The 12615-nt window shown below is 38.5% G+C and overlaps 1 protein-coding gene across 6 annotated transcripts in view; it reads left to right on the forward strand.

Moving 5' to 3' along the window:
• Ptprc (protein tyrosine phosphatase receptor type C) overlaps window positions 1–12615 on the forward strand; it is a 111690-nt gene that overhangs the window by 37183 nt on the left and 61892 nt on the right. For all 6 annotated transcript variants that reach the window (XM_085688167.2, XM_085688168.2, XM_085688169.2 and 3 more), the window contains exon 3: window positions 9655–9681. In XM_085688167.2, coding sequence (XP_085544293.2) covers window positions 9655–9681 — 27 coding nt within the window. The remainder of the gene's footprint in view (window positions 1–9654; window positions 9682–12615) is intronic.

Here is a 12615-nt window from a genome sequence, read left to right on the forward strand (position 1 = left end):
CAGAGACAGAGACAGAGACAGAGAGAGACAGAGCTCCACATAAGAAAAAAAAACATGTGATATCTATCTTTTCAAGGCTGGCTTATTTCACTGAACATAATCTCTAATATTATCCATTTTCCTGTGATGGTTGTTACGGACTCTTCTTTGTAGCCGAATACAATTGCAGTGTGTATCTGCATTGCATGTGGAGTACTTTGCTAACAGTTTCATTTTCAATGATACGTTCTGTTGGAAGTGGGCATGCAGGATTATAATCTTAGAGCTCGGGAGACTGTGGCAGGAGTGTTAGAAGTGGAGAGCAGCTCAGGGCGGCATCCCAGCTTCAGAAGCAGCTTCAGCTATTTCGCTAGACTTGGTCTCAAACAACACAAAACGAAATGAAAGAAGACACTGATCCATTTTAATATGTTATACTCTGGATTCCATTTTGATGATCTACACAAGACATTCTGATCGTTGTTGGCTCACTCGTGGCTCTTCAGCACAAGTACTGGATTTAATATTAAATTTTTTTTCCTGATATCACAGTGGGGTTTAGTAAGCCTGAGCTTTTTTTTTTAATATCAAACAGATCTTCAGTTAAGTCTAAACTTTACTGCCTTAAGTATTTTAGCTTTTCATGTCTGTATTTAAGATTTTTTGCTCTGAGAGAGAGGGCAATGCTATCTACATTTCTGTAATGTTCTGTGAAGTACAATTTAGCATCATTCACTTCAGTGCCATACATCTAGTATCTGCTTAGTAGATTGTGATGATTAGTCCTGGCACTAAAAGCAATACAACAGTTTTACCACCGGTTCCAGCACATTTTGGTGATTCTGTATAATTCTTTGACTGTGCTCGTGGTCTGTTTCAGAGGAAGCAAGGAGTTACGAAAACATACATACTAAAATGTTAGTGAGTCTACTTAAATAATTTCTGCTGCCTGGCATGTATTCTCTACATCAGGTATATACTCCTAGACTTAAATAATGGAAAATAGATAGCTACGCAAGACTAAAATAGACATCCTAAGTCTGAGAATAAGCCTATCAGGGGAACTGTTTTAGACGAGTGTGTGGGTGGGGAATATTGCCACCAGCAGTTCTTCCTCACTTCTGCACCCGAGTCCTGGCCATAGCTGAAGAAAATATCAAGGACTCGGGTTCCACTGCAGCTTCCCACATCAGCATTTCTGTCCAGAGCCTGCGCTGTCAACATGGTCCTCAGTCAGCTAATAACACAAACGCAGGATTCGTCTTTTAAAGCAGTCAGGATTGCGGTACTGATGATGCAGAAGCGTAGACACGTGCACAGATGTACATCTGTGCTATCTAACGCATCTTCAGCTGTGTTCCCCACAGGTCTGCTGTGCTCACGCTCCTGGCTATCCTGCAGGATGTCAGAGCAATGGCGAACACTTTGGGGAGACGACGTTGATGACTTTTTTCAAAGTGTTTCCCCTTTGTTTAAAAATAGATGCCTTGCTCATAGGATACATCCTGATTAAAGTTTCCCCTCCCTCTACTCCTCCCTGTTCCACCCCACCCCCCTCCCATCTGGATCCATTCCCTTTCTGTCTCTCATTAGAAAAGAACAGGCTTCTAAGAGACAGCAACCAAACGCAACAAAATAAAATATAAGAGAAACCAAAAAGCATCACATCGAAGTTGGACGAGGAAATCCAACAGCAGGAAAAGAGTCCAAGAGAAGGCATGAGAATCAGAAACACACAGTCTTTGCCACACTCAAGAGTCCCATAAAACCCACGGAACTGGAAGCTATAATATATACACAGAGGATCTGGGGCAGACCTGTGTAGGCTCTGTGCTCCCTGCTTCAGTCTCTGTGAGCCAACATGAGGTTTGCTCCCTTGGTGTAGAGAGCCTTGTTCTCCTGGCGTCCTCCATCCCCTCTGGCTCTTCTACCCTTTCCCCCTCCTCTTCCTCGGGGCTCCCTCATGGAGACATCCCCTTTAGGGCTGTATGTTCCACGCTCTCTCAGCTTAATGTCTGACTGTGGACATTATTTGTTCCCATCGACAGCAGGAGGAGGCTTCTCTGATGATGGCTGAGGAAGGCATTGAGATGACTTTTGAGAAGGGACCCATCATAGCCCGTGATGGCCTCAGACTCTTTATTCTGCTGCCTCCACTCTCAATGCTTTGAACACGAGCCGTTTTAAAACATGCGCATCAAGTTCAAAGACCCTGATGCTGCCAGTGTTACACACTGCTGCTGCCATCATTACATAGGAAGTGACCATCTTTGTTATTGCCTATAAGTGTAGATCTGTATTATAAGATAAAAAAGATTAAAGGAGAAACATCGTTTTTTCTTACCTGGCTCCTGGATTTATTTATTTTTATTTTTGTTCATTAGAGGCTCGTGGAGTCCAGGCTTGTCTGGAGTTTCCCATGGTCTAAGGATGATCTTGAGTCCCAGACTCTCTTGCTTTACTCTCCCAGTTGGCAGGGTTTCACTGGGTGCCTCTGTGGCTGGCTTTCCAGTCTTTCCTAACTCTCTGTTGCTTATTTAGTTAATTAACTAACGTATTGAAATGGATAGGGTGATACGTTTAGGCAAAACCAAAACATTGAAAAGCACACGTTCTTAAAGTTTTACATTGCGTGTTACACATAATCATCTATAATCACAAATAGATTGGGATAATTCCATGGATTTAGAAGAGAGTTAGGCATGATTCCTGCAATGAAAAACAATGTATCCTTTGATTTTAAAGTGCCTTCATTCATTAAAGATTTCCTGGTTTTGTCCTCACCTGTATTTTGCATACTAACACTTTCCTTATTTGTGATTTATGGTTTTAGGATAGTATGGAAGCTAGGGTTGAATGTTTAATTGCGGTATGAAGCCGACAATCATCAAGATTACTGCTCTTTGTCCCCATCGGATTGCCCAACCTTGTCTCTTGTATTTCTGTCCTCAACTCAAACATGTTATTTTGGCATTTGAGAATGGTGTATTAATTATATTGTGTGGCTTACAAAACTATTTTAGACAGTGTCTCTTAAATCCTTCTTTCAATTTTGAATGCCTGCTCTTTTCATGCCCTGCTCATTGCTCCCAGAGACAATGCATCCCAGTTTGAAGGCTGTGAGTTAGAGTTGGTTCTAGTTTCTCCTGTGCGCTGTGTTGCTTCTGTTTGTCCTGAGTTACTCTTCAGTTCATCCTGTTGTCCGTCTGCCTTGTATTTCTTTGACGTCCGATGCATCCATGCATGAAGCCTGAATGAGTGTATGGTAAATTCTCTGGGTTTGGTGCAGTTAGTAGATTCATAGCCCCTCGTGGGATTAAACCACAGCAGAAAAGCATGTGTTCTCTGCTTCTTTCCCACCAACTGGACTCCAACTCAACAGAGACCCGTGGAGTCTTCTGCTGGCCTGTGAGTATAGCATTGCTTTCTAGAGACGGGCACGCATTCTTTCACTCTACAGACTCAAGGTACAAAGCTGACATTAACTAATTAATTAATTAATCCATGATTAACATAGAGCTGATTAAAAAGAACAAGGACTATTGTTAAACACACACTGCTTCAGATCTAAAATGCCATCATGTGACGGCAAGCCAACCATTTCTGTTCTCTGCTTAATTCCCTATAAAATACAGAGAAGAACTGCTGACTTGCACAGCTTATTGAGTTGATAAGATTAAAAACAACTCTTGGCAAAGTGACATTGACAGTATCTGATTGTAATAGGATTTCAGTGAATTGTTTACTGTCACTGTTCACTTACTGACGAGTGGATGGAAGGAAGAAAGGCTACTTCCTAGAGTTCTCTAAAATTTTGTCTTTCTTTCTTTCTTCCTTCCTTCCTTTCTTCCTTTCTTTCTTTCTTTTTCCTCTCTTTCTTTCTTTTGGTAGTACTGGAGATGGAACCCTGGGGTTCTCACATGTTAAGCAAATGCTATCCATTGAGCAATAGCCACAGAACTCTTACCTTGCTTATTTATTTTTACTTTACCTTTTGTATCTCCCCCCACCCCCACCAAGACACAATTCCACCAAGTTGCCAGGCTTAGGCTTCAATCAGCAGTCTAGTCTGGCTTTGGAATTGTGACTCTTGCTGTAGCCCCTGGAATATCTGGGGCTGCATGCTTATACTACCGTGCTCAGCTTATGCAATCTTGACCCTAACTTGTTACAGACTGGATCATATACCTAATTTGTAGAGTAGAAATAATCCTTTATTTTTATTTGTGTCTATTGGTATTGTTGTCACACCATGTAAGGATAGAACGCTGTTTTAGCTCCCTCTAGCTACTGGTCCCACCATCATGTAGCCTTTGTAATCACAGAGAGAAGTTATGCAGATACACATTCTAAATCTTGAAAACACTCCAATTTCTTTTAGACGAATACTCAGAGTATTTATTTCATCTATTCTGCTTCACTCTTCTGCCTCTGCAAAGCAGAAAGGCTGAAATCCCCTCACAAATGCTATTCCACGGGGTTCTCTTTCTTTTTTACTTTGGAAAGGAGGTTAGTGGTGGACTGGGTGGTATTTAAAGCCCACGTATATCCTTTGAAATGTCATTTCCACTCAAATTGATTCCCGCTTTCCTTAACTCTCTGATGGCAGACTTAGGGGTGTGACTTCAAGGTAACTTTGATTCGCAATCACTTCAACATTTCGAGTTGTAAAAGAAACATATTGGGAAAGGTAAATTCAGTTAACAATACACGTGTTAGAATAACAGAGCTTTGAAGATCAAGGTTTCTCTTATCTCCGTGCTCACGTGTTTAATGTATCTAGTCAATTCCACTGGTAATTCACAACAGGAATATAATGGGGAAACACTCACCAGGTGACGATGTACAGATTTCTGGTGCTCTGGTGCCATCTACTGAAATATTGCTAAAAAAAAAAAAAAAGAAAGCAGAAGAGTGAAGCATTCTGCGGCACATGAAAACACGCAGTAGAGCATTTGGTGTGTTTATAGATTTTAGAAAAGAACCAGAAATTCGTAGCTTTAGAAAAGTGACTTTTTTTCTCTTTACTCTGTCCTACCAGTATTTAAACATGAACTGTTTAAATTTATACTGCTTTTTCATGTATTTTTCTTCAGCTATCTTTATTTCTTTCAAATTCTGCTCAAATATATTTGATGCTACTTTTACTAACCCGTTGTCCTAATTGCACTGCTCAGGAGACATTCTGCAAAGGTTTTATTTCTAATACCAGATGTATTGACACTAAGGCTCCTTTCAAGAGCCTGGGGTGGAGAGTGCTGTCTATCAGGGAACAGATCAGAACGGTATCTGGACTCATTTGCTCTGCATGGCTCCAGATGGTTAATCTGTGATCCTGTAACCAGTCAAATGAGAAGGTCATGTTCTAAATAATGCTCCACAATCCCAATCATTTCAGGTCTTCCTGTGAAAAGATCTGGTTGCATCTACTTACGATTTTGATGGTAATCTGGTAATGTGAACACAGGGCAATAGGCAATTACACAGGTGATTTAGAAAGAATTCTACAAATGTCATAGAAATATAAAGAATAAAATAGAAATTGTAGCTAGTTAGTAGCACAGTTCCTATGAATGTTAATGTGAAGTTTTATACCTTCTGGCTTATTTGGTATGTATACAGAGGTAGCTGTTATTATATGCAAAATGTCTGAAATGACCCATGCATGGAAACGCATGGCCTTTAAATAGAGACTTTATTATTAGGCTATTTATGTAGGGCAACTTTATTGCATTCCTGCTTTAAGATTTATAGTGTTTTATTTTGTGTTTTTCCTTTGACACAAGAATACCTGGGAACATTCATACGTACTGTGTACTGCTGAGGGGAATGCATAGTTTCTTACAGTGATTACTTTATACTTTGGAGTGGTTTCTTATTTTTAAAAAATCTTAGAATTATGCTAAAAGATTTTTGACAGGCTAATTTTTTTTTTAATTTTCTGTATCACGTTTAATAAGAGTGCGATGAGAGCTTAAAATCTGCTGGGAACAGTTTTGTGACCAAAGCAAGTAATTTTGGTCTAACATTGACTCTAAAAAGTAGTTCTTGGATACTGGAATTTCCATTTAAAACAGGTTAAGGTGTGTGCGTTTCTGTGTCTGTATGTAATATTTTATAGACAAAAGGTAAGTGGTAGTATTTTACTAAGGTTTCAGAATGAAGAAGTTTAACATTGTATTGCAATAAGTGAGTGTAAAAGAAAAAATGCTAGCGACTTGAGAAGTCTTTATGGAGACAGTACACATCAATAGAGAAGAGATGAAATATGATCTATTTTTAAATATGGGTTTTCCATGGATATTAAATTTTATCACATTAAAGATGAAAGGATTTTGGAGGCATTAAATATTGAACCTTCGTTAGATCAGATATGTAGATGTTAACCTATAACCAAGCTTCAGAATGCAGTTCCCAGCTCAAGTGCTTAGTGTGACGCTTTTGGCTGTTTGTGTCTGTTACCGATTTTTCATCAAAATAATGTTATAGAAGATTTAGTTGAATTAAATTCACTTTTCGAGACATTTCCTATGAGGGTGGCACAAGGAATAGTTGGCATTTGATCACAATTCCAGAGAACTTAGACAACAATGAGGACTCTAAGAGAGACTTACATAGATCTAATCTACAGGGGAAGTAGAAAAAGTCAAGATCTCCTGAGTAAACTGAGAGCATGGGGACCTTGGGAGAGGGTTGAAGGAGAGAGAGGAGGCAGGGAGGGGAGCAGCAGAAAAAAATGTAGAGCTCAATAAAAATCAATTGAAAAAAAAAAGGAAGTATTTCTAGACAGTACACTCTGGTTTTTAAAGGCCTTTGTTAACATCAGAGGCACAGGGGATGAGTCAGTCATGAATGCGCATGCCCTGCAGGCATAAAGACATGAGTTTGGATGTCCCATAGGCACGTTAAACAGCTAACAAGCTGGGTGCAGTGACATTCACCTTTGAGCCCAGTGTTGGAAAGGCTGAGAGATCTGACTCATTAGGGAGCTGAGTCAATGAATACTAGGTTCAGAGGGAGACCCTGTCTCCAAAACTAAGGTGGAACATGACTGAAGAGGGCACCTGGCATTGACTGCTGGCTCCCCCAACACATATTTGTCCCTGTGCACACATGAACACATGCATACATTACTCCGCTATATGTACACGTGTACCTTCACACCTTTCCTTCATTGTTAGCTTTTTCTTCTGAACATGTGGTAAGATGTAAGGTTACAGTCTTTTATCATATACTTCAATAAGCTGGTCCCATGAAGCAGAATGGCCTCCAAAATGAGTGATGGGGTAATAGAACCTACTCTAACATTCCCGTTTTCCCTGTAACTAAAGTTGTTATTTGTTTTCTTCTCCGTATCCATTGATCCTGTGGTTTCTGTCATCTTCAGGCAAACATTCAACACCTTGCCAGGGCCTGCAATGTCTGCTCTTGAGCTCATGGCTGGAAACTGTCACCACATGGGCTTTCCTTCTCCTTCATGTTTACTCCATGTTCAAAGTCATCCAAGGATTTCTCTGCCAGTGATTACATAGCAGATAACACATACCCTACTACAGTAGCTTCCCACACTTCTCTTCTTCATTAGAATGGTACAGTTCTTGCCAACTGTCAATTATTGCTCTAAATAGATCCTACATATTATTTCAATGTATTTTCAGACTACTGGATAATTTGTATTTTGCATTCTTGGCTTTTCAAGGTGAGGATCATGCCTTTATCATGGTTGACTCTCGCTTTTAACAGCAGACCAACAAAACAATAATTACTTCCTAAACTTGAGTGAACCAAATACTGATATTGAGAAGGGGTGTAGTTCAAACAATTTCTAGACATTGCAAAGTTTAAAGAGAAGGGCAGGATACTGTTTGTTATGGTTTCATGTAGTCAAACTAATTTGAATATTTTAAACTTTTAGAAATTCTATATTCTTCCCAATGACCATGAGTTATTTTTCATCTTATTTAAAATGTGGTCTGTTAATTGTGGATATATTAATACTTTGTTTCTTCCTATTATCTCTTTTGCCAACCAACATAATTCTAAGAAATTTACTTGGAAGAAAGTTAGAATGATTCAGAGGACAGAGATACTTGTAACAGGAAAATAAAGTTAGATGGAATAGAAAAGAACAAATTGACCAGACAAGAAATGGTACAGTCTTTCAAATAACGTGTTTTCAAAACGATGCCGTCATAAGCCACATAGCAGTGTCTCAGTCGTAGATGGTACTTAATTCTGTCACCTGGTGACATTATAGCCATTTTCAATCGTGAAAATATACTTTATGATTATTAGCATAATGGTGAAATCACTTCATGCTGTGTGGCACAAAAGAATGCCCACTGATAAGCGATGATAGTACCGTAGTATAGATGATAAAGAGGAAAATAGAAGACAAAGAAATCTATGCGGTTTCACCTTTCAGTTCATTTATCTGGACATGCAGATATATAAACACCTAGACACATGTACATATAGAACAAGCATCTCTGATGGTACTTCTGAGGGGAGAATTTCTCAAATTTATTCTGTTTAAAAAAGAAAAACCTCTTGACAGGCAGCGATCTTTATTACTGAGCCATCTCTTTTTCCTCCTGAAGATCTCTTGCTTTCTCAGCATTGTTTTTTATTCGAGAAAATAGCTTCCTCCTGTTTCTGTTCTTAGTGTCTCTTACGAGGAACGGTAACAAAAACGTCTCATTTCACTGGGAACCAGACCTGGTTCCCCTCACACGCACACAGCTTCTCCGTACCACGTGTGGAAACGCATGACAGACCCATCGGATGCGTGTCATTTCCTCATTATTTCAGTGAAACCTCTCCCAAAACATCTCTGTCTGCATCTTTTCTCTTCTGGGGAGTGCGTCACCAACTCTGCTGGCCTTCTCCTTGTCATTCTCTTAACCCCTGTGTTCTGTCCTGGACTTTTGTTTGGGGATCTGCTTCACATCCAGAACTACAGCGTCCATCCGTGTGCTTCAATGAAGTGTAGCAGGAGCCCTGAACTCTCCAAGCCGATGCTACTGGAGGATTTCACAGAAAATCATCAGCATATCTAACTCTCCTCTTTCACTTGAGTTTTCTTTCCTTTTCAGTTCAATGAAAATATCCACACTCGCTCTTCAGCAACTCAGAAATGTGTAGACACACCCATGTGACCGTTTCCTTTGCTTCAGTCTGCCTTCTCTCTTCCAAAGACACGGAAAGTCCTTGCGGCTTCTCCCTGAGTGTGTCACCGATGCTCTGTTTCCCATTTATTCCCCCAGCGTCACTTTCTTATATAGGACGTCGCCATTCTCTTTTGTACTTGGTGTACTCTTTGCATTTTCCTGCCTCTATCTTAGCTCTGCCTCATGTTCACTTTCTGTCTTAGAACGTTCAAATGTTTCCCTTTAACCTCCCACCCCTCCAAAGACATCACCTCACCGACTGACTCCGAACTGTTTGTGAGAAAACTCCCATGTTCCTATTCCTTTAGGGCCACACATTAAATACATTAGGTCAGCATGTAGCTGTCTTCAGAAGAGCGAAACTCTCAGAAAAAATAAAATGGGAACTTAATTTCATTAAGACAAAATATGCTGAAAATAAATATGCATCTGTGATATATAAAAATTACATGTTTGCTTTAAATCTGAAACGTTCTAAAATTTTGTTTAATTTTATATTTTTCAGGGCAGGATAACCCTTCAACCACTATTGGTAAGAATTAATATTTAACTTTTATTTTTGTTATAACAATCATGTACTTAATATAGATATAAGTATTTATTTATTTGGCAAAGAAGTAAGTTTGAAGAAGAAAGTTATTAGTACTGTATGGTTCCTGACTTTCACAGTTCTTACAAGCCTTTCTGATACAAAGTTTACTAAATATTTGAATAGACTTTTAAATTTATTGTGCTTAATGAAACTTTAACTTTACTTAAAATTGACAAAAGTGACAGCAAGTTTCTAGCCCCCTTAAAATTCAACATGGTAAATAAATTCAAAAGCTATATGAATCAACATGAGTTAAGTTTTGAATATGAACAAAAAACGGTGATCAGAATATATGGTATAAAAATTTATTTTCAATAAAAAAGAACTGAATTAGGGAAGTAGAGGGAAGCCTAAATAGAATTTCACAAATAGTTAAAGACTATTTTATAAATTAGTTGGTTCTAGAATTTGCTTACATTTAGAATTTAATTAAGGTTCTCTTATAGTTATAAATTAATTTTATAATAGTTTTTCAAGAGTCATTTGCCCTTCTCCCAATTATGCTTGAAAATCTGTTTGATATTAAGATGTTTTGTATTAATTGTTTACAAAATTTCCTACTATAATTAAGTTATTTTTTTCTAAAAGTTTCTGAGTTTTGAGAAAAGCAAATTTAAATAATGATGATGCTGTCAACACATTAAAATTCATTAATGCCAAATTATAGAGGAAGTGACCTGCAGGTGGCTAAAGAGAAATTGACCCCCTTGCATGTTGTCATTGCTGTAAATGCTTGCTTCTTGACTAACCATGGGGTTGACAGTGAAGGAGGTGAGTGAAACCACAAAATACAACTGCGTGAGCAATTTAAATTTAGGGATTTAAACTTAATTTGCTCCACGTTTCAAATGGAGCACATGTAGCACAGTCTAAAATTGGATTATTCCTGGGATTATTTGGCATTCAATGAAAGTTTTTCAGATTGCTGAAACACTATACTAATACTAACTAACCCTACTCCCAAGTTAAACAGAGAAGCATTTTTTTAAAAAAAATTTCCAATGTTTAATAAGAGAGTTTTGTAGTTTCGTTGTATGGCAGGGAGGTTTCATAAGGCACTTCCTGTGTAGCAGGTTCTGGTTGGTTCTTGCCAACTTCGTAAATGAAATATGGCATTTTCCTTTACAACATACCAAGTTACTCTCAGCCACTTAGATGAGACATTGTGGCAGAAGAGGGCTGGGTGTGGGACAGGATGGCAGTCTACTCCGTACCCTCCTGGGAGTTTTGTTATTTCTGCGCTAACCATCATTATAAGCAGATTGGGGTGAAGCAAGTAAGTTAGAATTATGAACCATAATGCAAAGGAGAACGGTGCCTCCCCCCACCCCAGATATTAGAAATGGGAATATAATTGATGCAAAATGTAGACCGTTCAAAGTGAGAATTTGAGGACAATGGAATCAGTAAATTTACAGTTGTAAATTCTACTTGTGAAACTTGAACTTCGGTGTGTGAAAAGACATTACTGTTTCTACATAAGGCAACTTCTCTGAACACCTTTCGGAATCTCGAGCCCCCTCTTCTGCTTTGCACTTTTCTTTTTATCTAGTCCTTTCTTCTTTTTATTCCGTACATAGCGGATGAAAGACAATTAGGTCAGACTCATGACCCTGAAGATGAGACGCGTGGCTTACCTCTAGTTCAAATACACCCAGTTTTGATAAACTGGATATTCAAAAATGCACATTTTACTATTCAAAGAAGTTAATACATGTTAGCCATGGAATATTTAAGTAAAATGCATCCGTACAATCCCAAAGACAACATGATATCTTTAAATACTAAGTTTGATGTATTTAGTTGTTTCACAAAAAGAAATACATTTTTTAAAATATATTTATTTATTTATTTAGTATACAATATTCTGTCTGTGTGTATGTCTGCAGACCAGAAGAGGGCACCAGACCTGATTACAGATGGTTGTGAGCCACCATGTGGTTGCTGGGAATTGAACTCAGGACCTTTGGAAGGGCAGGCAATGCTCTTAACCACTGAGCCATCTCTCCAGCCCCAAAGAAATACATTTTAAAGAAAGGAAAGCAAAGAAATGTTAGATTTACTCCATTGCGCTAATTCCCCTGCAGACAACACTTGCCGTCTGTGCCCGCATCCATTGCACACGTTTGTCTCTCACTCCCTCCTTCCACATCACTCCTGTAAGTCAGTGAGTGAGATCAACTCCATGGCAGTACCATGAGTCTAATTACACAGTCAAACACATTTAGATATTTTCATAAGAGCAGGTCATTCACACTTCTGCTTGTGAATTTTGTTTTCCAGGTTTTACCCACTTAACTCTCCTTGTTTCCATTTGTTTCATTTATTTATTTATTGAATCAACACATACATAAAATTTTGTTTGTAGACAGGAACTCCTTATGTAGTTCAAATTGACCTAGAACTTGCAATCCCTTGCCTCAACCTTTTGAAAGATAGGGCTGCGGGCATGACCCTTCCACCTGATTAATCTAGACTTTTGATGTTTTTCCCATTCTGAACCCTAACTCTCCTAATGATTCATTTCTGGCTTATTCCCTTTCCACTGTTGCTTATCCTTTGTAAGTATTTTCAGATTTCCGTTAGACATCTTACTCGCTGGGTTACATTCTTCTGAATCAAGTTGATTTTGGTAGCTACCCAACAATTAAATGAGAAGTTAGCTAAAGGGAGTTCCTTTTGAGTCCATTTCCTCAATTTTATTTTTAACTCTTATTATATGATTTGTATCTATAATGTGTATGCATTATTAAAGTCTATAGACACATGGTGATAAATGTGTGTGTATATTTGTATGGGTATGTGTATATGTGTATATGTGCATATATGTGTATACCTGAGTATAGATAACTGTGTGGTGTATATACATTTCTC

This window comes from Myodes glareolus, chromosome 5 (genome assembly GCF_982192425.1).
Source record: "Myodes glareolus chromosome 5, mMyoGla1.1, whole genome shotgun sequence".
NCBI lineage: Eukaryota > Metazoa > Chordata > Mammalia > Rodentia > Cricetidae > Myodes > Myodes glareolus.